The 24,234-nt window shown below is 40.3% G+C and overlaps 6 protein-coding genes across 24 annotated transcripts in view; 4 read left to right on the top strand and 2 right to left on the bottom strand.

Annotated features, from left to right (window-relative positions):
* Nucleotides 1–6,935, top strand: part of Mmd (disintegrin and metalloproteinase domain-containing protein mind-meld) — a 58,107-nt gene extending 51,172 nt beyond the window's left edge. For 11 of the 17 annotated variants that reach the window (XM_076444605.1, XM_076444604.1, XM_076444608.1 and 8 more), the window contains 4 exons: nucleotides 936–1,084; nucleotides 2,590–3,022; nucleotides 4,257–4,445; nucleotides 6,118–6,935. In XM_076444605.1, the coding sequence (XP_076300720.1) occupies nucleotides 936–1,084; nucleotides 2,590–3,022; nucleotides 4,257–4,445; nucleotides 6,118–6,700 (1,354 nt within the window). In that variant the 3' untranslated portion in view covers nucleotides 6,701–6,935. The other 6 variants (XM_076444618.1, XM_076444622.1, XM_076444619.1 and 3 more) reach the window with 6 other exon arrangements.
* A 451-nt stretch (nucleotides 6,936–7,386) lies between these two features.
* LOC143218968 (protein phosphatase PTC7 homolog) lies at nucleotides 7,387–14,362 on the top strand. 2 transcript variants are annotated; one of them, XM_076444669.1, is made up of 9 exons: nucleotides 7,387–7,815; nucleotides 7,906–7,989; nucleotides 8,222–8,401; nucleotides 8,485–8,683; nucleotides 8,957–9,213; nucleotides 9,643–13,517; nucleotides 13,605–13,984; nucleotides 14,053–14,191; nucleotides 14,269–14,362. In XM_076444669.1, exons 1-6 carry the CDS (start codon nucleotides 7,764–7,766, stop codon nucleotides 9,690–9,692), a joined length of 822 nt encoding a protein of 273 aa, XP_076300784.1. In that variant the 5' UTR covers nucleotides 7,387–7,763; the 3' UTR covers nucleotides 9,693–13,517; nucleotides 13,605–13,984; nucleotides 14,053–14,191; nucleotides 14,269–14,362. The 2 variants fall into 2 exon arrangements, with proteins under 2 accessions (XP_076300784.1, XP_076300782.1); XM_076444667.1 differs by having other exon boundaries at nucleotides 7,388–7,989.
* On the bottom strand, nucleotides 9,300–12,975 carry Der-2 (Derlin 2). Its single transcript, XM_076444673.1, has 6 exons — nucleotides 12,833–12,975; nucleotides 12,666–12,731; nucleotides 12,328–12,495; nucleotides 12,133–12,255; nucleotides 11,907–12,070; nucleotides 9,300–11,832 (listed from the first exon to the last, which is right to left on the bottom strand). Exons 1-6 carry the CDS (start codon nucleotides 12,923–12,925, stop codon nucleotides 11,730–11,732), a joined length of 717 nt encoding a protein of 238 aa, XP_076300788.1. The 5' UTR covers nucleotides 12,926–12,975; the 3' UTR covers nucleotides 9,300–11,729.
* A 331-nt stretch (nucleotides 14,363–14,693) lies between the features above and the next one.
* Ccz1 (vacuolar fusion protein CCZ1) lies at nucleotides 14,694–16,126 on the top strand. Its single transcript, XM_076444670.1, has 6 exons — nucleotides 14,694–14,900; nucleotides 14,981–15,124; nucleotides 15,195–15,340; nucleotides 15,418–15,682; nucleotides 15,771–15,898; nucleotides 15,962–16,126. The coding sequence occupies exons 1-6, from the start codon at nucleotides 14,731–14,733 to the stop codon at nucleotides 16,012–16,014; spliced, it is 906 nt and encodes a 301-aa protein (XP_076300785.1). The 5' UTR covers nucleotides 14,694–14,730; the 3' UTR covers nucleotides 16,015–16,126.
* LOC143218959 (28S rRNA (cytosine(4447)-C(5))-methyltransferase) lies at nucleotides 15,986–19,146 on the bottom strand. Of its 2 annotated transcripts, none has more exons than XM_076444638.1 (8): nucleotides 18,801–19,146; nucleotides 18,501–18,634; nucleotides 18,343–18,420; nucleotides 17,906–18,240; nucleotides 17,671–17,838; nucleotides 17,414–17,609; nucleotides 16,974–17,342; nucleotides 15,986–16,885 (listed from the first exon to the last, which is right to left on the bottom strand). In XM_076444638.1, the coding sequence occupies exons 1-8, from the start codon at nucleotides 18,898–18,900 to the stop codon at nucleotides 16,418–16,420; spliced, it is 1,848 nt and encodes a 615-aa protein (XP_076300753.1). In that variant the 5' UTR covers nucleotides 18,901–19,146; the 3' UTR covers nucleotides 15,986–16,417. The 2 variants fall into 2 exon arrangements, with proteins under 2 accessions (XP_076300753.1, XP_076300752.1); XM_076444637.1 differs by having other exon boundaries at nucleotides 17,906–18,267; nucleotides 18,801–19,142.
* Tsr1 (Tsr1 ribosome assembly factor) overlaps nucleotides 19,035–24,234 on the top strand; it is a 13,489-nt gene continuing 8,289 nt past the window's right edge. Inside the window, exon 1 of the mRNA XM_076444632.1 lies at nucleotides 19,035–19,179. The gene's annotated coding sequence lies outside the window, so the exon portion shown is untranslated. The remainder of the gene's footprint in view (nucleotides 19,180–24,234) is intronic.

Genomic DNA, 24,234 nt, shown 5'->3' with positions numbered 1-24,234 from the left:
TCTCTCTCAAACCCTGACACTAGCATGATTTTTCTTTTGAATGCGACGCACTCAAGTCATCGAAATCGAAGTCTATCTATACTCACTCGCACAAAAATGTATGTGGCACATCCCAAGCATGCATCGTTATACTTTCTCTCACCCCGTCGGACCGTTACAAGAGAAGAACGTATTCGTTTCACATTGTACGAGACCTTGAGACGCTGTTCGCTTGTTAGTTGCACTCGCTCCGAACCCGACCAAATCGAAACCGATAATTATTATTCTTGTACCGCAGAGATTGTTGCCCGTGGGACGGTGAACTTCTTCTCGAAAATCTATTCTCCCGTTCGTAGAGAACGTCCGAACGCGTAGCTCGATCCCCGTCATCCACGGGCAACAACGTAACTAGACTGCAGATCTTTATGCGACATAAAAGTTATCAGCATCGGGTTGCAAGACACGGTAGTCGTTTAGTCTTATTCTTTAATGATCGTAGCAAGTTGAAAATGGTAAATCAACATTCTTGAATCCATTCAATCGTTCTAAACTGCGCCAACTTGTTATTCGCATAAAATCCGCAGTCTAAACATAACACAGCGTATACCGAAGAAGAAAACGGTGGGTGCTGTGTGACGGCCGTGGGCTGAGAAACGAGTTTCTCGCGTTCGCAGGAACAATCGCTCAAAAATATACAGATCGCTGAATAAATTCTAGTCACCTTGGTTTATGAGAAAATCGATTCTCTTTCCTTGCCTCTCTGTGTTTTCACAATCGTTTGGAAGAATAAGAACAATCGTGTTAGATTCGCGACGAACAGGTAAACTCGTTTCTCTTGAGCATCGCGATGCACCCGCAACTACGCCGGGAAATCGGTTGTTGAACAGAAGAAAATTCATCAGACCAATCGGCGAACGTGCGAAACACCAATTGTTCGTTTGCCTGACCATTTTCAGGGAGCATAAGATGAGGAAGACCGTCATAAACGAGGACGACGGCAGTACGGGAGGAGAGGACGCTGTCTCTTTCATTGATCTGCAATCGGGCGCCAATCACTCGCATGGAGCGTCTCAGAAGGGAATCTTAAAGAAACCCACTGTTTGCGGTATTGTAATAGTTGATAGTCCCGACGATGTTTCACGCGAGCCCATGGAGGGAAGGTAACCCCTGAAAAGATACATTCAAAATGAATTCATTCGGTTATACAAGATGTCCGATTTAAGAGAGAATTTGTGTACATATTCTTTTACCTAAAAACTATTCTGGTTTGTACAGTAGACTCCTCTTATCCGATCTCGCTTTAACCGGCCAAGACAGTCGTCGTCGATTGTCATTTTTTTTTTAGAGTAATGGACTTCATTCCATTTGAAACTTACAGTTGGGAGCCACGACGTATTCGAACACTAAATACCCGATTTACGAAAATGGGAAAAATGGAGCATGTGAAAATATCTTTGAGGAAAATGAACACTACTCTGCAGAAGTAGGAGCTTCAAGCTTTAAATTGAGTCCAGGCTTGCGGTTGTACCATTACGACATGACCACTATTTAAATATCGACAATTTTTCGAGAATCGGAGATGTAGTGTTCAAATACGTTTTGGATTCATGATACAGGGTGTGGCCGGACAGGTGGTACAAACGAGCTTCGTTTTCAAGAAAATCGAGTTTGAAATTGCAGCGAATACGTCTGACGCGTCTGATCATGATCAACCAATTCTACTTCCTGCGTATACAGTTACTCGAATTAATATTCGGACGCTCTAAAAAAGACGATAACTATTTTAATATTGTACTATACGATTTGAACTTTTTTGGGAAGCTAGAGCAATTAGTTTACTACAGGACGTGAGAAGAAATTTTTCCAAAAATTGCAATTGATCGGAATTGTTGAAAAAATACTAAAAGTTGCATTTTACAAATTTTTATGTGGGCCTATATTGAAAATTTAAAAAATACGTTTTGTAGGTCTTCAATAACCTTTTTTCTGTCCGTGACCTTGAATGACCTTGAGCAATTATAGTCACTGAATTCGTAATGAAAGGGATTGTAGATGTCTTGTGTAGATCATTATAGATGTTTAAAAAAGGATGGTTTGGTGTGGTATGAGTCCCATTTTACCATTCAACTGTTTCCTCGAGACATTTAATGCATCTTTGAAGACAACAAAGAAAGAGGTGATAACGTTAGGTGACTCACCCTGTATGTATACGATTCGGATTAACCGACTAGAGGTTCGGTCCCATACGGATCGGTTAAGAGGAAGTCTAATGTATATACGTGTATCTACAGGGTGTCGCAAAACTCTTGCAGAACCCGGAAATGGGAGGTTCCTGAGATCCAGCGCGCCAACTGCCTATTGGCCGGCTGTGCCAACTCGCGTCTAGGTCGCGCTCTGATTGGTCCGTGTTTTTCGTTGATAACTCCTAAACAAAGCCGCGGCCGCCACTTTTGTAAAGGAAAATGTTGCTTCGAATGATCTCAGGAATCTTCCATTTCCGGGTTCTGCAGGAGTTTTGGGACACGCTGTATACCAACCCTCCATGTCCGGTAGATTTCGTACACCGAAAACTGAGAGAAGATTGTAATCGGTGTTGTAATACGAGTACAGGAGGCACGGTGGTGAACTTGGAACGCACTCTGGACCGGTTGAACGGCTACCACGAGAACATTATGGAGGCGTTAAGGAACGCGAAGACCCGGCACGAGCTTGTTGGAACAAGTTCCACCGGTGGGAACCTGGTGAACGACGAGGTCTCGCACAAACCTCTGGAGCAATGCGTGTATCCGGATCCATGCCACAAGGATATGGACGGCCACGACATCGACAACCAGGACGAAGACGACGATGGGGAGGGAGAGGGTACCTGCGGTATACTACGCATCCGCAACATAGAGGATCTGATCAAGCAGCTGGAGCGTCACTCGTCCCGTCACATCAGTCACCTGAGCCCCTGTGGCTCCGAGGAGATGCGGATATCCGAGAGCGAGGCTGATCGTCACTACAGGATAGATTCGTCCGTTTGTAGCGAATCCTCCCAAGGGTAAGAACTGACAAGCGAAAGATCGAAAAGCTTCATCCGCCACGCTTACATTCTTTCTTCTCCACGTTCTTTCTCTCTCTTTCTCTTTCTCTCTCTCTCTCTCTCTCTCCATTTCTTGTCGTTTCCACGTCGTTTTCGATCGGCGGCTGTTCTTTGCTTCGCGATAATTCCTTTCTCAGCTGGTCTTCGGAGAGACCCCGAGGTTCAAACCCTGAACAGTATACACGAGAACAGTCGTTGTTGAGCTATAGAAGCCCCCACACATTTAGTAATGCTCGGAGCATACAAATTTTGTATTCAAACTCGAGGACATTAACTCTCCTCGCGCCGGCTGGCGCAGCTCACTATTGTTGCGTTTCTTGTATACTTGCCACCGATGCGCGTCATATTGCTTACATTTTTCTATTCTCTGGCCAGTTTGTCTTTTTGTATCTCCTCGCTTCTTGAATTACGCATATATTATTCATGGCGGAAGATATTCGATCGAAATCGTTAATGTAATTAAATATAGGTGTCTAGAAGAGTATGTTAGATTTTATCTTTTACTAGACAGCCGTTCTCGATTGTAGTAGACGACGCCGGTGTGTTCGATCGGATACTTTTCGCCACGAGTGTAGTAACACGGTACCATCTCGTTGGATAAACTTGTCGCGTTGATCCCGCGAGAGTATTCTCCCCGGTAATTCATCTGAAATCAGGATATCAATGTCGAAGAACACCTTCGACAGACAACGAGATAATACCGTGCCATCAGACAAGCTACGCGTCTGGATACAAGTAGCGTTAGCGTAGTGACGATACGTAATTACACGAGGCAGTCAGCAACACCTCGGCAAGGAATTCGCGATTGCACGATACTCGATGATGCAGAGTCTGTTTATACCGTATACGCGTGGCTGGATCATTCCACGTCGAATCGATCAGCGTTTACGCGATCCACGAGAAGTATATTCGCCGTGCACTTGTCTTTCTTGGCTGCTCGGCAAGAGGCAGAGAAAGAGAGACTTCATTCGGGATAGTTAGGGACTCGCGAACCGGGAACGCTGTAACAATTTAATCGATATATCATCGTCCATATCGGCTAGAGGTGAACCTTCCGAACAGCTGGCCACCCTTCAATTTCGATGATTTTACCACGTTTTTTGCATTGAAATCGGAGGGTAGGGTAGCTGTTCTGCAGGTTTGACTTTCGGCTAGACTTCTAAAGGCGTTTCTGATTCGATTTCCCACGTAGAAGCAGAAGGTGTAGCCGCGCCCGCGACGATACCTACGGTCGGTGCCGTCAGCCGTCTTCTCGAAGTCCTTACGGCACCCACCAGCACACTCAACACTCCCACCAAATGCAAGTGGAGGAGGGTATCTATGAAACTGCCGACCCTGACAGAGGCTCAAATGCTAGGGGTGAAACGCCCGATAGTGAAAGGTATCTCCGCAGATTCTTTCAATAAGAAACGGGCTTGTCCTCTCTCGTAGATAGACAGAGAAACACCCACACCGAACCGAACCGTAGTTGAACACCAACCCGTGATCGATTAAAGATCTTTCTGTGCATACACAATCCCCTCAGCAAGCCTCCTCTCAGCGAACCACTTCCAGCCGATTAGCGTTGGGCACCAAGATGTCACGTGTATCGATATCATCCATTGATTGCAATCCACGTTACTCCCTGATTCACGCGACGCGAATAGAGTAGCGAGCGGCGGTGTTCTGCTTCTTCAAGGTCTGTGCTGCTCCTTCCTCGTCGGAAACTCTCGAAGTAGAGAATATTTTAATGTTATCGTGGCAAATGATCAGTAGACTGCGGGTTTTATGGATTCATAACAAGAACGCATTCTAATGATCAGCTTTCGTCGCCGCAGCCCTAACATAAAGGTGCACACGAAGGACGAGGAACGATGGAACCTTGAACAGGCGAATAACGCATTGCTCGTCCACTGTAATTCCCATCACTGCTGTCCCTTCAGATAAGGATTGGTGCATGAGGCTAGGTAAACGACAACGGCTACCTCGAAGAACATCGTCCGAAATGTGAATACAGTACGAGACGGGATATAAATAGACTCGGCATACTCCTCCGTCTTTTCTGTTTGACGAAATCCGCAAGTTTAGCCGGAGTCGAAAGTTCACATTGATGAAAAAAAGCGGGATCGAACGCGCACCAACTTTCTCGCATGCTACTACTCTACCGCTTTAGCTGCTTGTGCAATGCGCTGTGAATGTGCTGAGAAGTTGTCCCGGGACTCGATAGAACACTATGAACCTCCTGTTTAGCGCTGAAGCAAGCGTTCGTAGAGCGTGTTCTCATCCGATATACTACACCGATATTGTTCGAATACCCGAACACACAGTGCCTGTCGCAAAAGACTGAGACTCTGGACGAAGATTGTCTGCGGTTTACGACGCGCTAGAACGATCCGGCACTTATCCTTATCTGAAGCTTTCTTTCCTCGACGATCATACCGAAGATCGTTTACAGTTGCATCGAGCTTCGCACGCGCACAAGGCTATAGACAGCTTTCTGTGTATTTTAACGACGCGCATACCGCGTAAGTATATGTACACGTGTCATGTGTTCTCTCTTTTGTTGCCGAGTGCCTTTAGTTATAACGTTACATTCCGTACAGAAGATGACCGTGTACATATACATACGTGACAGTAGCCGGTGAATCACGCAGAGGGTTTCTCTTTGGACAGCGAAACCCTTGCAAATAGAGCAGCTCTGTCCAAGTGTACAGGGTACGTCAAGGCTTCCACACATAACCTACCATTAAACGAGCAGTTCCTCCCCCATCGATTACAAAGGATGACATAGGTCACGTAATTAGAATTTTTCGAATGTGTGTACGATGGATTTCAAAAAGAGGTTAAGCATTCTTCTCACCCTGTACGCAGCTTGGAAAGGGTTGCAGTTCTAAGTAGAGAGCGTGCACATACGTGGTACCGGTCCTTGGTGAGGTAAGAGGCCGAGTCCAATGATTAGGAGCTTGCTGAAGGCGAGTATACCTATCCGCGTGTCCGCGGCCTAGACGCGCGTATGCAGCATTAGTGGTCGTGGAATAGATCCAATGGGCTCGTGTAATCTTGTTATTTTCTAGTGATGCATTTATTCAAGCTCAACAACAACTAGCCCGATGGACTAGTGAGGACGGAGTGCAGCACCGGCCACCGCAGCAGCCGCCGCCACCTGCAATGACCGGTGGTGGCACGATGCAGTTGTTGCAGCAACACCGGCAAGGTCAATGCGAACACCACCAACAGTTGCAGCAGCAACAACATCACCACCATCATCACCACGCTCAGCCATTGCAGCAGCAACAGCAGCAGCAGCAGTCGTCACTACAGCATCCATGTCAACAACAACACCAACTGCCGGTGGAACAACTGCCAATACAGCAGCGTGGCTATTATCCATCCCCACCCCACACCGATAACAATGGTCTCGACAACGACGAGACTGAAAATGCTCAATCCCATCAACAACAAAAGCTCCTCCCCGACGTTCGTGGAATCGATGTTAATCACTTGCCTAATATTAACAAATGCCCACTAGACGATACATTTAGTCTAGATTGTAACATAAATAATGGTTCCCCTAAAGAATTAAATACCAACAACACTAGTGATAACGAAAATACTGCCCTACTGCCCCCTTCGCATTTTCCCGAGTACAAGCATTGATAATTATTAATCGATGACAGATAGTGTCCATAAAACATAGTGGTGTGATTTAATCTTGAACTCGCATTTTATACTGAATAGTGTAAATATAACGATAAACTTATTCGATCGCGACAGCGCAAGAGCAACAACAAGAAAACAACAACAGCAGACAGGTATTAAATTATAATGAATTAAAATAATCTATATGAAATGTTTATTAATAAACATTAGTAAAGCGATTTACTCAAAGATACGTGTCGCTGTAACTTCATTGTACGCACCTTCCTATGCCGTTCATTTTTTATCGAGTTTCTCCGAACGAGTCCAACGGAAATATCGATGAAAAGTACCCTTGCAGAGATCCAGGCTAGGATTTTATGTGGGGGCAGCACTATACCGGAGCAGAGAGGAAATCGCGCGCACCGCGCAGCTAACTTCACTGTCGCCGATTTTCAATCGAATTTTACATCTGTCAATTGTGTGATGTCACCAAAAAAATATTATAAAATATTATTCTCACAAAATCGTAAAAAAAAAACATCTAAATAAATGATGAAAATAACTGAAAATAACTTTCGGTCGCGTTCTGTCTGGTTCTGTATACGATTTCTGCGGCTATATTCATGACATACCTACCTGCTGGCGCAAGCGCGCTAGAAATCAATCTTCGTAGAATGTCGTATGTAGTTTCGCCTCTATAAAAATCCTTTTTGCTATCGTGTTCGATGGTGCAGGAACACTGAAGATGGTTCAGGGTGTTGGTTTGTTAACGGAGCGCTGGTTGATCATGGTTGATAGACTTTCTCGCTTCGTGCCTAAATAGCAAGAGACATAGAATTTGATTAGGGACTACGGTGAAGAGTCCTCGTGTTGTTTGGACCGTGGATCGGGTTCCGAGGACGGTGTTGAACGAAACAGGAAAGAACAACGAAGATCAATCCGATTGACGTTCCCATCGTTTCTCAGAGCCTCTCTCAGAAACATGCCTTCGACACATTCTTGAATCGTGCCGCACGATTCACGGTGATCGTTGTCTAGTTGGTAAAGATGTGCGACACGCGAGTTTGAGCCTCACCGTACGATGCAGTCCATTTATTGGACCGGGAGGCTGCTGTCTCGGGCGTTATGGAACGGTATATCAAATTATACAGCTTGCGCTGACCCTAACGTGAACAAACGTCACGAGGCATCATTTATATCAGCGGTATGTGGTTTTCCCAAAGACTTCTCGCGGGGACGTATACGCAAGGGTCAGTTCGGTGACGACGCTTGGTTCAGTGCCAAATTCAAGGCTGTCGAAGTAATAGGTAATGCTCATCTATCACCCTGCTCTTCCTTGTTATTTACATATGTGGAGTCCTCTACCTACTTAACCCTTTGATGGGTAATGTCAATTGGTCCCATTAATCCTCCATATCTTTTTTTTTTATAGAATCCTCCACTTAGTCCTATGACCATGTACAGCCTATAGGCACCGAATGGGAGTTGCTCTCTTGGTACAAATGTAACACCCAATATACATTTCTCTCAACTTTGCAGGTGTAGCTGACGGCGTAGGGGGATGGAGGCATTACGGAATCGATCCAGGAGAGTTTTCTAGCTTTTTAATGAGAACTTGCGAAAGACTAGTTTCCATGGGCAGGTTCACACCTTCAGAACCAGCTGGTTTATTAGCACGTAGTTACTATGAATTACTAGAAAATAAACAACCCATATTAGGTACGAAAAGTGTCTGTTTCTCTTAACTGGAAACACTTGGGAATAAATTGCAACGTCTGTAATGTCGAAGAACGTTGTTTTAGGTAGCAGCACTGCTTGCGTTATAGTTCTTAATAAAGAGACGAGCAGCATTTACGCGGCCAATATCGGCGACAGCGGTTTCGTAGTTGTAAGGAAAGGGGAAGTAGTTCATCGTTCTTCCGAACAACAACACTACTTTAATACTCCGTTTCAATTGTCTCTTCCACCTCCAGGACATTCTGGTCTGGTACTTAGCGACAGGTATATTATCTTCCGTAGAAGCATGGAGGAGCATTAACACTTTGAATGCCACGTCTCGCAGAAATGGGAGACGAAAATGTTTGTCTGAATATTAATATTAAGAAGATTGAAGCAGTACTTTCAGTATCATACAGTTTCTGAGGCTGCTAGTTGAGCATTGAAAGTGTTAAGATTACCAAGAGAGTTATCTTGTATACGTACAGCAAATCTCCACAGATGGATGCGTTGATATATGTATATATGATTGAACAAACGTCCCTATTTGTGCTTCAGTCCAGAGTCTGCGGATACATCGAGTTTTGGGGTCGAAGACGGCGATGTAATTCTGCTGGCCACCGACGGGGTCTTTGACAATGTGCCTGACCAACTGCTTATCACGGAGATGCGTAAAGTTCAAGGGGAAAGAGATCCTACCAAAATACAAGGTGTAGCCAATACAATAGCTTGGATGGCTCGTAGCTTAGCTTTCGACGGCGCATTTATGTCTCCATTCGCCCAAAGTGCTAGAGAGAATGGAATTGACACTATAGGTATGTAATGCTATTAATATGCTGAACGCATCACGGAAAGAATGCATCGCGGTTTCGATCACACGATCGCTTACAATACAAATAACTTTTCAATAAAAAATACATACAATTTATTCATAGCATACATTTCACAATTTCTTATATCTTACGTTATGTATCTATCTCTTATACTTTGGTGATGACTTTGCATTAACTTTATCATTCTATATAGTACCTTAAATATTGTTCAATTCTTCCACTTAAAACGAACAGCTTATGCATCGTTCGATAAAATAATTAAGAACTTGAAAATTGATTTTAAAAAGTAAGATGTTTTTCTTTATTCCGAATGAGAGACCTAATGGTCAGACGGTTTACTTTTTAGAGATAACTCGAGTGAATCGATAAGCGTGCATATCCACAACGTATTTTTCTTTTTGTATTTTTCAGGTGGTAAGCCAGACGACATTACAGTGCTTTTAGCAACGGTGGCAATATAATAAAATATGTACAATAGAATCTTGATCATTGTATTATAGTCCATGTCATTGCGTATATGTACCTAGTTATACATCATTATATCCTGTTATGATAATCATTTATTATTTAAATCGAAATAAATGGTTTTGTAAATCAATTTTCCTATTTTATCGATTTCATTCGTAATCGCAAAAAAAAGCAAGCGATCAACGCAACCGAATGGTCAATGGTTTTGTATATCGTCGGTCAAACGATATGATAACTATACATTGTATAGCACAATAACATAACTACGTGACACTGTAATGCGTTATGGATAGGATATTCGAAAGATAATGATAAACTGTAAGAAATAGCATATAAAAATTAATCGTAAGAGGTAAATGCATTGAATCTTTTTTTGCAAACAGGCTCAACACGCTTGTGTGTGTGTGTATGTATTATGTTTGTTTGTGTGTCCGTGTGCGTGTGTAAATATATATACTATTACATACATATTAATGATATACAATGTGTACATACAGTAATATGCCAAACTAAGTTGAACCATTTTATTTAATTGCAATGGTCATATAAATAACAATTTTACCTAGTATTTACAAAATGACTATTATTTGGTAAGTCATGAATAATTGTCCGGGTGGAAATTCATTGCAATGAATTTGGCTTCTCACACTTTAGTTGCAAAAGGTTCGACAAATGTATTTCTCTAGTACACATTACGGATGCATTCATTTGATTGGCAATTCACGAATACATCACAGCTTTTGCCACCAAACAAAAAGAGAAACGAATCAATTCCCATTAATAACTATAATAACTATATTAATAACATTAATTGTGTGTAACGCAATGTTCCTAACCACGTGTATTCGCTTAGCATACATATGTATATGTATATGTATATATATATAATATATATATAGTTATATTACAACTTATTAAACTTTGTTTCCCATTCATACGTACAAGCCACAAACACCAGCAGGAAAAGCAATGCTATATTACAGTTTATTAAACATTTACTGGTTTTTATGAAATTATAACGCGCAAGTACCTTGTAATATTTCGTTTATCAAATGCCCATAGAAAAGAAAAGAAACTGTGATGTATTCTATCATCATTAGCAAGTACTATGCATTCTGCTGACCGAATACGTTATCAAATATCAACCGAGGTATAAACCCAATAACATGTCTAAGGTAGCTGAATAAATAAAAAATATTTACATTGCTTGTGTGATAGTAGAAGGTTTTTACACTAAAATGTTTTTTTTGAATCAGGGGTTTCAATTTCATAATTCTGGAAAAGAATAAAAAATTAATGCATACCTTAATTGTAACACGAACAATTCGTTTTCAACAGAAGGTATTACAGATTAAGGACATAAGGGTTGCAACTTTCTATGTTTAGTTAAAATTGTATATTATTCAGGCACAATAGTGTAGCAAAAATTTATACTGTGCACAATATTTGTAATAGTCACGAAAACAGCAATTAAACAAAAAATTTATCGAAACGAAATACATTTCTCTTAATTAATTAATAAGAATAAAGAGAAGTGAGAAAAACAAGACAGCCGAAATCATTTTTACGAGTATACTTGAAATTTTGTACTTTGTCGGTGTTTTGTAAATTAATACATCTATTACAATCACCACAAATAATTGCAAAGATACGGAACACGGAAACATGCTTTCTTTTTTTCCCATTTCATGCGTTCAATTCTGAAAACCGTTAATATTATAAATGTATCACAATAGTCGATTATCTGAGAAATACTGTTTCCATTTCTAATTATATCAGCATGTATTACACTTAATACCGAAGTTTCTTGTGTGAAAAATTGTAACCCCTGTAAAAAATTGGAAGTCTTATCGTCGTTATAGATGCTCTCTATACTTCGCATAGTGTCGTAGACAATGGTAATTACTTAGTAGTTTTTGTTAGTAACTGGGAAAAATCAAGGAACAATGTTGTATATCTAATAATAGAAAAGTTTACTTGATATGCCAATCGGTAAGAGATGATTTGGAAGCAGGACCTTGAATTTCAAATCACTGCACATTGGCTTCTTGTCCCCAATTAAATCTTTCGGGACGGTCTTCAGGTGGTGGTGTATAATCTGGATCCTCTGGATGTGCGTCGAACAAAGTCTTACTGCCGGCAAACCGAAACATCAATATTAATCGTTCAAATACGTATTTGCTTTCTCATCGTACAGTGGAACTTACAGTATTTGTGGAGTTTTAAGAACTCGGAAACCTCCTCTTAAACGTGGAAATACATCTTCTGCAAAATAATACATGTGTCCTACAGCCATTCCAACTAGATCTACCCATATTGTATTGCCAAGAATTACGGTGAACCCGAGGAGCACGCAAGGCAAATATGGAGCCTAAAATAGACAAGAAAAAAATTACTTCCTCCCGACGTTAATGAAAACATGTTCAAACTTACTTGAAAGTTTATCAGTCCAAAAAAGTTGAGCCTGACAAACGGATTTCGTCTCGACCACACGTAGACCAACATAATCGTGAAGGCATGACCCAGAAACAATAAATTAACGAAAAATGCAAACACCTATCGTTTTAGTTCAGGAAATGTACATTTCTCTAGAGAAACAAGGTATTTAAAACCGATATTAAAGGATACAATCATGCATATGCCGCCGAAAATGAACATCATCACAAAGTCTGCTGTTCTGCTGCGAAACGAGCCTTCCTCCAGCATCCGACAATACCGGTACGTAAATACCATGTTGAAGAAGAAATTGAAACCCAAGTTCCCGAAGAACAGAAACGTTGTTATTAATCTCCATACCTGAAATGTTTAACGGCGTATGAATGAGCCATTCGGGAGAACATGTATACAGGGTGTTCAGGAAATTTGTTGCAGTTGAGTTTTCTGTTATATCAAGGTAGAGAATCGTCTCTGAAATTTTCCTTCACCTGTTACCGAACACTGTGTAGAAGTCTGTAACATTTTCTTACCTGATATTGTTCTATTATCAGCGTAGGATTAAAATATAGTCGAAACGGGGATACCAAGTCTAGTTGCTGTAACCAGAAAGAGGTCGATCAGGATATGGTTATTTCATGGTCACCGGTGTGTTCGGTACACGCGGCAGAATTTTTCTGGTAGATTTGTTTTTACTAACCACTGCGAGAGTCGTGATGACACAAGCTGTTGTATAAGCTCGTGTCACCACAGGCATTTGCATGTACTCTTCCCGAAACGTTTGATAGGCCATCGGTGTGATAATTCAGATCTTCCGTACACCCAAAGACCAATATTCTTTCCAGGCTTCTCGTCTCTTCCGCTCGGATTAATCGTCACATGTTGCTCGTCACTGTGCGTTATCTAAATGTAATCGTTACCCACATCACGACAAATTTGTTATGCTCGTTAGTTTCGTACACGTAATACGTGAAACTCGTCCCGATCGAATGACGTGAATCTCTCGAATTCACCGCCGTCGCGCTATCGATAATGCCCACGGTCTTCTTCTTTTCCGTTCCGCGTGAACTCCTCAAACTAATACACTGTTCGTCAACTGTTAGAAAACCTACGAGTCATCACGCGATTATCCGAACTGCAAACAAACACGGTATCGTCGCAGCGCGTTAACTGTTCATTCAAATTACTGCGTACGCGTTCCGAACAAAGTTCACGGAGTTAGCATAGAAATGAAAAGCGTAGTGATTAGACTGCCTGTGCACTTTGTATTCTATCCGGAAAGTATTTTCCTGTGAATCATTTGCTTTCAGTGTTCGAAAACTCGATGAAAAGAAAATCCCGATGCCCGATGGTGGTCACCGTTGACCAGCAGAGAAAAACTTTGAGTAATTATATGAATTTTTCTCTTTTCAAGATAAATATTTCGGTACTCGAACGAATTGAACGTGTACTTTAGTTTTCGTGGTTTTCAGCGTAGTGAAATTTTGAATTGGTCATTCGATCCACACGTTTTCCCGCGCAAAGTTAAAGAGCGCGTGCCGCCATCTGAATCTGAACGTTTGTCAACATATCTGACAATTATTTATCGGATTGTATCAGATTGTATGGAGGCGTGGAGGTTATTCTCTTGACTCGTCGTTTGAAATGTTAACGAGAGAGTGAAGTATACTAAAAGCTCCGTTGATTGATCGTTACACCCGTGGCTATTTAAATAATTGAATATTTTTCGCTAATAACGGAATAGCGGTACGACGTTGCATTCTGTTCGCCTGTTAAAATGACATCGAAGACCGAAGCTACTCTGGAACATTTTTATATATTTAACGGAACCTATGCCAAAAAAGAGGGGGAGGTAAGCACATTAAATTCGGACTGTGAAAAAATGATTTTTCGAAACTGTGATACCTTCGATCCACATAGGTTTGTGTAATGTGTAAACGAGTCACTCTGTATCCTCTGTGCAGGAAGAGAAAAAGATACTTTACTACCATCCAGAAAGGGATTTAGATGTACAGATTAAAAATATAGGGCTCAGCGAAGCGATAATAAAATTTGCAGAGTATGTATCTTTTACAAAAACCTCCAGGCTTTTTTGTTCAACGAATTAACAAGTTGTTTCTTCGTTATAATCCCCAGATCCTTCAATCCTGGACAGTCCTGCGATTATTGTCACACTCATAAAACTCGACAAATATACTATCAGCCGGAACCGAACTTTTGGATGGTAATGGTAAGTTTCGGACTATAATTTGAAAAGAAAAATATACTTTGCAAGATATTGAATAGGTATGATAAATTTTCAGATCGTTGGTCTGCCGTACGTGTGCAAAGAAAAAGATGGAAACACATATATAGAATATCAGCATGACGAAGTATCCAGCAGCGTTTGTCAATCCATATTAAAACAAGCATACGTTATGTTTAGACTGTTCATGGGCTCGTTCGATACGATCATTAACGAACCAGAGTGCGGCTCTATAACATTACTAAAGCATAAACTTGAACACTTTTATTCTAGGGTAAATATATGCTCATTGATTCATAGGATGTTGAGTTTATTATCAGAAATATTACAATAAATTTTGTTTACAGTATCTGATGTCCTTGAAAATACATAACAGCGACATTCTAGATGTATTCCAAGGTCTACAATTTTTACCTCTTGATAAGATAACATTTTTACGGGTGCAATGTTTTATGAATCTTATAGAAGCTATGTTCTCACAAGTGAAGTACACAGCATTCCTGTACAATGATCAAGTTGTCTGGTCAGTAATAATTAACATTAATTCATATAATTATAATTCATTGCGAACGTTGACAATAATACTATTGTCGTTATTAACAGGAGTGGCTTGGACCCTGAAGATATGCAAGTGGTCTATAATTATTTAGTAGGGACACTTTTGCAGGCTCATCTTGAAAAAGAATTGCATGGTGGTTCGATGCCTAGAAATTCCCCTTCACCATTCACTAGTTCACACTATGGAAAGTTAGTATATTCGTGTAACAACTTATACTTTCACGAGTGAGGCTTAATCATCGAAATATTAACTTTGCAGGTTCGTTACCGGTCCATCTAATATCAACGAACCAAATTTAATTGGAAAATCACCGACAGTGTTTATAAATTATTCGACGAAACCAATCTCTTTGTATTTGGTAGTTTATCGAGCATTGAGTGCGACGATATGTCTTTTCGTAGATAGTGAGTATTTCGAAAATGATTATCAACGTATCAGTATTACCAAGTACACGAGAAATGATTACACGCTTCGTTCGCAGGTAAAACTAGTTTGTTGATAGATTTCTTTAAAAGTCTCGACAGTTTTCTTGGTCCACAATTAACTACTCTCGTTAGCTCAGTTGCGGAACAATGTGCTAAACACGTAGTAGTCACACCAGAGTCTTGTACAAAGTACCTGTATTTTAACAAACTTAATTTAGCGTATAAAAGCACGATACATCTGGATAACAGACGATGTTCTAACGTACTCACAACACCTGAAGTATTGAGGGTTATCACTGATATATACAATGACACGAATAAGTTGGTATATTTTGTTGGATTAACTGTTATCTAATGTCTACATTGGAATATATACACGTATACATATGTATATTTTGTCTCGTTGCAGACTGAAAGAAGCTGGTGAAATTGTAATAAAAACCATGAGCGGTTATTGGGTTGTAGGCAAACTATCGAACTTGAGGGAATTCTTTGTAGTTATTCAGCAAAAGAGTGCAAATTTCATTGAGATAGAAGGTACGTGCGGAATTTTCTGATCTACCGATGCACCGAAGACTAATGCAATTATGTCTCTTTCAGAGGAGGTGAAAAGACTGTGCGACAAACAACTGAAAAGTATATTTTTCCATTAACGTTCGAAATATCTTGTAGCTCCGTAAACCTTCGCACGATTGTTAAACCATTTCAGTCATGCACAAACAGTACTATACATATATACAGGGTGCCCGAAAAATGTTGTACTTCCTTCAAAAAGGAAGGTTCGTGGTTTGGATCTAAGGAATCACCCTTTTCGAGGAAGTACAACGTTTTTCGGACACCCTGTATATACACGTACATATCTATTCCAACATGTATCACTGTAACAATAGGAAGCTACATAATTTATATATAAAATTTACTGTAAAATATAAATTCTGTACATACATTATATATATATTTTTAATATATTCAAGCTGCTTGATCAGTGGGTATTCTTCGAATATTTCAGTGATTGCTATAAAAACATTTATTAAACTTCGGTCTAACTCGCTAACGTTAATCTAGCGATTCTTCTTCCTCTGTGTCTTTCTTTTTCTGAACAATGTTCGAGAATTTTTTGAATTTCGCGACAAAGAAACCGTCCATATTATGTACATGTGGATAAAATCTTTTTGTCAACTTCAACGAGGGATGAAACCTATGTTGTCTGTAGCTGGTGAAACCCTCCGTACCAAATTCCAAGCCAGTAGGCACCAGTCGGACATCACGTTTCTTAAGAGCATAATCCACTACCCACTCGTTCTCCTCCGGAAGGATCGAACAGGTTGAATAAACAATAATTCCACCAGACTCTGAACGAGCATTCGCACAGTCTATAGCTGACAAAAGCAACTCTCTCTGCAACGTGCAACAACGTTGTATGTCCACCTCATCCTTGTTCGTCTTAACACTAGGATCTTTGGAAACAACACCGGTGCCAGTACATGGTGCGTCCAAAAGAACTCTATCGAAACCTTTGATCACCTAAACACGATTGAATACATACATATCGAATATATATCGTTCAAAGTGTTGTAACTGGGTATGTACATTTAAGTCAATTATTACTCACCGAAGGCATTTTCCGGCCGTCGTAAGTACAAATGACAGAATTCACGATGCCGAGCCTGTGGAAATTACCAACTACAGCCTTTATTCTATCCTCATTCGCGTCGTTCGAGAAAAGTACACCTGTATTCTTCATGAGCGCTGCTATATGCGAAGACTTCCCACCAGGTGCGGCGCACATGTCCAGAATTCTTTCGTTCTCCTTTGGATCCAAAGCCATAACCGGTAGAAAGCTAGACGCACCTTGTAAAATATAATGACCTGCCAGATATTCTGGCGTTGCACCCATCGGGACTTGAGAAGAGTACACTACCAATCCAACTTTAGTCCACTTCCCTATCGGATCCAGATTGACTCCTCTATTGATCAAAGCCTGAAAAATTCGATCGTTGATAGGAAACAGGTAAAGTATATAGAAGAAAAGATTTAACAGGTCGAAAATACTTCTGCTAAGTCGCGACGACGCGTCTTCAATGTATTCGCTCGTAGCGTCATGGGCCTCTGAACTTCGCTCGCCTCTAAAAATTCCAGTAGTTCGTCCAACGGGAATATCTGCATCAATTTCTCCATTAAGAAGTTATTATAACTGTAGTAGATGCACAAATCCTTCCTAAGTAACTCCATGTACTCCGAACGAGACCTACAAAATGAGAGACAGAAACATGAAGACATTTGTGAAACCGGCAGCTAAATAGACATACCTATTCGCATCGCGTAATCTTTTGAAGTCTGACAAGATCATAACGACATCCTTCATACGCTGTTGAATATCCTTAAGATCAGTTGCATTTGCAAGCTCTTCCTCGGTAGGAAAGACAAAGTCACTTTGCTGTGCCATCATATCGTTCATTTCCTCTTCTGCCATTTTTCTAAAATTGTAAAAAGAGTCAACAAGAATGTAACATTTAGCTAGATCGATCTACAACCGATATTTACTGTTCTTTTGCTTGTTTCTTCTTTAATCTCTTATTTGCTTTTTCTATAGGTAGCAGATCATCGTCAGTGTCATCCTTATCTTCACCCTGATCTGTATCTTCATTCTCCTCGGATCCCATACTCTCATCAGGTTCGTCGCTATCCGGCTCTTCGTTACTTTCCGCGATATCATTTTCATCCTCTCCATCGCTGTCTAATAATTTCAGTTTTGTAGTTTCGTGCTGTTCACCCTCCGATTCATTGTCGTTCTCGTCACACTGCATTTCATTATCTTCTTCGCTCGATTCGTCATTTTTAATTGGTACAGGTTTAACAGATTTCTTCTTCTTTTTCTTCTGTTGTTTGAACACATGTTCAACGTCCTAAGATAAAAATAAGTGGGTGATCAAATATTATTAGCAATACAGGGAGTTTAAATGTTAAATAAAAGAGTTTACATTTCCATTTATTGCGTCTTTTGTTTCTTCGTGTTGCTTCTTCTTTTTCTTTAGCCGTTTAGATACATCCTTTACGTTCTAACAATAGAGCAAAACATGTACAACCAATATTTTTTGTAGCACAGAAACTTGAAATACTAGATAATAAATTTACTTACGTTCGTGGCGTCTTCTATTTTCTCTTGCCTTTTCTTTTTTAATACCTTTGCGTGTTCCTTCAATTTCTGTTGTTTCAATAGTCTCTTTTTCGCCCGTTGCCTTTGCCGATGGCTCAAGTGTGTTTCTTCTTTAACTACAAAGCAAAGCGAGATATTTTTATTTACGCTATAATCTCGATTAGCTGTTATACTGCATAACATCCAGCAAAACGTTTCTCAAAAGAAAGTGTCAAACGAGAATTATCAAAAAAGAATGTCACGAGCATATTAAAGAGATCTAACTGAAAAAAAACTACTTACCCAGAACTCCTTTTGGGAATGTTGGATCACCCTGCTTCTTCGCTTTCTTCCCTTTACCGGTCGGAACCGGTGTTCCGTCAAATTTTGCTTTTCGTCCCATCTTTTCCCAGATTTACTAATTGAAAATTGAAACTCGTTCAAAGCGCGAACACGCGTCATACATAACCTATCATTTGTATTTACCACTGCACAACCATGTGCGCGCTCTACATTTCATAAGTGTCGCCAACATTGAAAATGAACATGATTTTCAATGATTTTCAGTGATTTTATTTTTGAAAATGTTCCTACATGTTCCTACTTGCATCCTACTTGTCACCAGGATGTTTTTCTTCATCGGCGCACGTGGTGCTTCGTATTTAGACCAATTTAGACACAGCCCTGATAGCACAGTTTGGAACTGCCAGGGACAGTCCAGAGCGTGGAGTGAATTTGGAGGGCAGTACGGTTCCAGACGCCGCTTATTGGCTGCTCGGAGCAACGGTTGGAGTACATCTAGAAAGAGTGTGGAGTTCATGCCACCTGGGCTTCCAGAAATGCGCATAGATGTAACAAAGTCCGCCGTCCACCGCCGTCACAGCATCTAGAGGGCAGCTTCTTCCGTCCAAATGGAAGGCAGCTCGTGGAGTCTGCGTGGAGCGGCGGATGCCGTTATACAGGGCAGCACCGTCGGTGAGGTTATGTCAGTAATGTTGGTAATGTCGGTGAAATGAATTTCTACATATTGTACAAATATGTAGCAGTCTTCCTTTTTACCGACAATTCCAAATACCGATTCTGAATGAAAACGAAATAATAAACCCGATATAAAAAAATATTAAATTTTATTTATTTCTATTATATCTATATTATTTTTCCTAGACTGCGGATCTTTGTGCAAAATAAAAATTGTCTGCATTGATCGCAAGAGAGATGGAAACTATATGTACAAATTGAATGTTACGTTCTTCCCCCCTCGCCGTAATTTTCTTTACAGTTACATTAAGAGTAAACCTACACATAAATCAATAAACTAGTAATACATTAATTATCCCCTAATACGTACAGTTACACGAATTAATATTCGGACGATCTAAAGAAGATGATAACTTTTTAAATATTGTACTATACGATTTGAATTTTTTGGGGGAGCTGGAACAATTAGTTTACTGCAGGATGTGAAAAGAAATTTTTTCAAAAAATGCATTTGGTCGGAATTGCAGAGAAAATACTAAAAGTTACATTTTACAACTTTTTCGCGCGGGCCTATATTGAAAATTTAAAAAGTACGTTTTGTAGGCCTGCGGAAATAATGTGCACTGTGAAAGTTTCATCGAAATCGGTTGATGCGGGAAAAAACGACAGGCCTTGAAAGATGTAAGAATTCTTCGATGTAGGCTGAAAATCTGCGATTTTTACCATCTTTAAACGTTTGTAGCTCATTGCAACGTCAACCGATTTTGACGAAATTTTCAAAATATGTTTAGTCGACACAGATCTACAAAGCGTATTTTTCAATTTTTCAATATGGGCCCACATAAAAAAGTTGTAAAATGCAACTCTTAGTATTTTTTCATACAATTCCGATCAATTGCAATTTTTGAAAAAATTTCTTTTCACATCCTGTAGTAAACTAATTGCTGTAGCTCCCCAAAAAAGTTCAAATCGTTTAGTACAATATTAAAAGAGTTCTCGTCTTTTTTAGAACGTCCGAATATTAATTCGAGTAATTGCAGTTCCAGTATAGCCTTTTTCCAGGATTGCAAGGGTGCGGGATTCGCCTCTTCTCATCTCTCGATAATAATACAAACACGGGGTTTCTCACTAGTTAAAAACGCTAGATAAAAGATCGATCTAGGACACTATCTGCCTCAAAAGTCCTATTTTCCGTTTACGAGGCGAAATTTGCATTAGTCGTCACCGTAATTTGCATTATTCGGAAGCATACAAGCTATTTTCATAGCTACATGCTGCCGAATAATGCCAATTACGCCTCGTAAACGAAAAAATAGAACTTTTGAGGCAGATAGTGTCCTAGATCGATCTTTTATCTAGCGTTTTTGACTAGTGAAAAACCCCGTGTTTGTATTATTATCGAGAGATGAGAATAAGAGGCGAATCCCGCACCCTTGCAATCCTGAAAACGAGTCTACTTCCTTTTAATAAACTAAAGCAAGAATTTGAAACCAAGGAGTATGTTCGGTTGCAGGTAGCTACGGTATAAAGTTTAGTACTTTAACGGTATAAAAGGTCCAAATACATCTGGCTACATCGGCTGTGCTTCTTTCGGCTGGCTAAAAATCACTTTGTTGGGAGGTACATCTGGAAGGTCTTTAGCTGAATGTTTTATGACGGCCTCGCCTGTGAATTCGGACTCGCGCTTGTTCCTTCGCGCGGAGGGTTTTACGACGGAACATTAAGTGGCCTGTAGTTCCTTTTTCATTTGGAACAACCTAAGCATTGGAAAAACCGAAAGAATACCGGTATTATTTCGGTTTCGGTAGAAAATTGATTGTGCCGTTATTCGAAGACTTTGAATAAATCCACTATCCACAGTCCAAATTCTATCTTGAGATTAGTCTTTTTTTAATCGGAAGAACGCCACACGAAGCAGCTAGCGTCATTTACATGAAACAATTACGAAAAATAAACAAGGTCTGCAATTAACTTGTTAGTGGTTTCATGCCGATATGTCTGGCTGGCCGACGCGCGTCGGGTTACCTGGCCGTGTTTATTGCACCACTTGGCCACGGCGACCGAAGTCTTCGCCGCCCTGGCAGAAAATTATTCGAAGCTACACCGTTTCGATAGTTTCCAGATGGCTGGAAAACCCCAAGGTTTGGTTGCCACATCTGCGGTCTTGCCGAATCCCAGGGTCCGCTTCAAGCACTAGCTTAAAAGTTCCGTTCACCCCCAAATGGGACTCTCACCAACATGTTCAGTCGCGTTTTTAACACTTTTTAATGGGTTGTTAACATTTTTTTTTCTTATTAGGAATTTATTTTAGTTAGTGATCATATTCATCGATAAAAAAAGATGAGTATACGGTACTATTTATATTGAGTCCTACAAAATATTGCAATTAGAATTACGATTTCAATTATGTCTACTTGTTCTTTGAATACAGTAGAGACTCCCGTATCCGTACCCCCATTATCCGAATACATACCCTAATATAAGGACGTCCTATTGTCCGTATGTTCTGTTATCGCCGCGTCGCTCGCTGTGCCGGGATTCAAATGCGCGCCGCCTCCAGATTCCGACTTTTCGCCTCATGCTTCCGAAACTTCGGCAACGTGAAAATCGAAGGAACGCGTCGGCGTCGATCAGTCGAGCAGGTAGTTCACACAGACAGAGTAGAGGTACGCTTGTGTGTAGCGCGCAAGCAATTGAACAGGCACTCAGACGGGCTGAGTTTTCACGTTACCGAAGTTTCGAAAGCATGAGGCGAAAAGTCAGAATCTGGAGACGGCGCACAGTGTGACCTTTCGTCCAAATCGGAGACAAAATCGAAGAACTTTTGATAGAAATAAGGTAGAGCGATGAAATTTTTTAAAAATTAAAGCTGAAACATTACAGAATATGGGAAAAATAGGGAGATTATGGTAAGAACGTTTTTTAACGTTGAGAAAATTCGTTAAACTTGCACAATTTCGAGAAAATTGTGGTTTTTCCAATACCACGCGCGGAAAATTTTTTTAAAATTTTTGCTATATATCATTTCCCGTAGATTTTTTCACGCCGATTTCAAATCTGGTCTCAAAATTTGTCTACGACCTCAGGATATTGCAAAATCGATTTCTTTAAATTCTACATGTTTAACGAATTTTCTCGGTTAAAAAACGTTCGTACCATAACTTCCCTATTTTTCCCATATTCTGCAAAGTTTCAGCTTTCATTTTAAAAAAATTTCATCGCTCTACCTCATTTCTATCGAAAGTTCTTTGATTTTGAATCGAGTCTGGGCCAAATTTTCCACTGTGCGCCGACGCGACGAAATCTCTCCGTATTTAATCATTGTTTAAACATGTTTAATCAATCATAATGTATTAATATTGGATATCACTGTATTCGGGAAAGTCTACAGAATCTTTTGCCAGAAAGAACAATTCAATATCTTTTATAATAACATCACAATATTTGTTTGAAGTTGAAAAATATGTTTTTTTTTCAAAGCCTTGTTCCTGAAAAACTGTGCGTATAGGAAAAAAATTGAAAACAGATTCGGAATCAGCGCGAAAAACTCTATAAGAAGGACCCTACAGTAATTGGGGAACATAAAAAAAGTTGAAATTTGTTGGACAGTGTAATTCTACTCCATTCAATAAAAATAGATCAGTTAATGAAGCCTCGTTTCATTTAATTCATACATGTTAAGAAAGACACGCTAAAAATATGTGTATAAAGAAATGGAATTTCTAATGTTTCATAAACAGAAATTTTGTACGCAGTTCGCACGGTCTGGGATAGATACGGGCCTGAGCTGCCTCGAGGATAAAGGCCGTTACGGAGAACGAGACGTGCGGCCGGTGAAAGGAGGCGGCCTGAAAAGTCTCATCCGTGCCGACCACTGAGTTGACAATTTCAGAATTTCCAAGAACAGCAAGAAAAGAAATTCGAACCGTTTCACGATATCTAAATTGCTTTCGCTGCTTTATACCAGGGTACGCGACGAAGTAATAAAACGTCGATAAAACTGGGCAATTACTTTGACCGTCGCGAGGGCCAATAAGTCCTGGGTAGTTACCAAAACAACTCTGGATTTTCTGCACGAAATTACCTGAACCTTTTCCCAGAATGTTCATTTGACAAGCAAATTTTCACATAATCATCCATTTCATTTCCAAAGTACAGTACCAGGACCTCGACGAACCGGCTTGATCGAGAGACAAACAGCCCGGACAAATTAAGGCCCGATGGATAATTGAGACCCGAGGGAAACCACGTCTTACCCTGCCATAGTCCGGCCACTCTAGGCGACCGTGATTATCCTTACGGGCACCGTCGCGTCGGTTCTTCCACGCCATAATTAATCCTCCGGCAACCCTCCCTCTCTTCCCAGTTTTCCCCGAAATTCTATACTCTATACAATTGTACTTGCAGCTTGCAGCTATTCCTTCTGACGCGATAACGGTAACGTTAGCGTATCTGCTTTATAATATTTGTCATTGTTGTAATATCCTGCAATTTCTACCATCTTTAACCCTTAGCACTCCAGTGGTGACTCGAAATCACCACTAAAAATTGCTGTCCCATTATGCAAAATATTGTTTACATTGTTAAACATGTTGGTAGCTAATCAATTACTAAACCTTTAATTATTGTATGAGGTATTACAATCAATTTCATATCCATCAAATGAAAAGAATTGTATAGAACGAAATTATTCTACCTAGAACGAGATGTTTCATTTTCGAGTTAAAACAGCTCCGAAATTAAAACAGCTGCAAATGGT

Source organism: Lasioglossum baleicum, chromosome 20 (assembly GCF_051020765.1).
Source record: "Lasioglossum baleicum chromosome 20, iyLasBale1, whole genome shotgun sequence".
Lineage (NCBI taxonomy): Eukaryota > Metazoa > Arthropoda > Insecta > Hymenoptera > Halictidae > Lasioglossum > Lasioglossum baleicum.
The sequence above is the reverse complement of the archived record's forward strand: the minus strand, read 5'-3'. Positions and strand labels throughout refer to the sequence as shown.

What these genes read in the sequence shown, in the direction of transcription:
- LOC143218959 (XM_076444637.1), bottom strand. Translation starts at nt 18,900, where the DNA reads ATGGGACGAAAAGCAAAATTTGACGGAACACCGGTTCCGACCGGTAAA. An exon ending in ATTCCCAAAAGGAGTTCTGG is followed by an intron (nt 18,635 to 18,800) that starts GTAAGTAGTTTT and finishes TTTGCTTTGTAG; the next exon opens with TTAAAGAAGAAACACACTTG. An exon ending in ACGGCCGGAAAATGCCTTCG is followed by an intron (nt 16,886 to 16,973) that starts GTGAGTAATAAT and finishes AATCGTGTTTAG; the next exon opens with GTGATCAAAGGTTTCGATAG.
- Ccz1 (XM_076444670.1), top strand. Translation starts at nt 14,731, where the DNA reads ATGTCCTTGAAAATACATAACAGCGACATTCTAGATGTATTCCAAGGT. An exon ending in ACTAGTTCACACTATGGAAA is followed by an intron (nt 15,125 to 15,194) that starts GTTAGTATATTC and finishes TTAACTTTGCAG; the next exon opens with GTTCGTTACCGGTCCATCTA. An exon ending in ATATACAATGACACGAATAA is followed by an intron (nt 15,683 to 15,770) that starts GTTGGTATATTT and finishes GTCTCGTTGCAG; the next exon opens with ACTGAAAGAAGCTGGTGAAA.
- Der-2 (XM_076444673.1), bottom strand. Translation starts at nt 12,925, where the DNA reads ATGGCCTATCAAACGTTTCGGGAAGAGTACATGCAAATGCCTGTGGTG. An exon ending in TGATAATAGAACAATATCAG is followed by an intron (nt 12,496 to 12,665) that starts GTAAGAAAATGT and finishes TAAACATTTCAG; the next exon opens with GTATGGAGATTAATAACAAC. An exon ending in TTGGACTGATAAACTTTCAA is followed by an intron (nt 12,071 to 12,132) that starts GTAAGTTTGAAC and finishes TGTCTATTTTAG; the next exon opens with GCTCCATATTTGCCTTGCGT.
- LOC143218968 (XM_076444667.1), top strand. Translation starts at nt 7,764, where the DNA reads ATGCAGTCCATTTATTGGACCGGGAGGCTGCTGTCTCGGGCGTTATGG. An exon ending in CAAGGCTGTCGAAGTAATAG is followed by an intron (nt 7,990 to 8,221) that starts GTAATGCTCATC and finishes TCAACTTTGCAG; the next exon opens with GTGTAGCTGACGGCGTAGGG. An exon ending in AAATAAACAACCCATATTAG is followed by an intron (nt 8,402 to 8,484) that starts GTACGAAAAGTG and finishes ACGTTGTTTTAG; the next exon opens with GTAGCAGCACTGCTTGCGTT.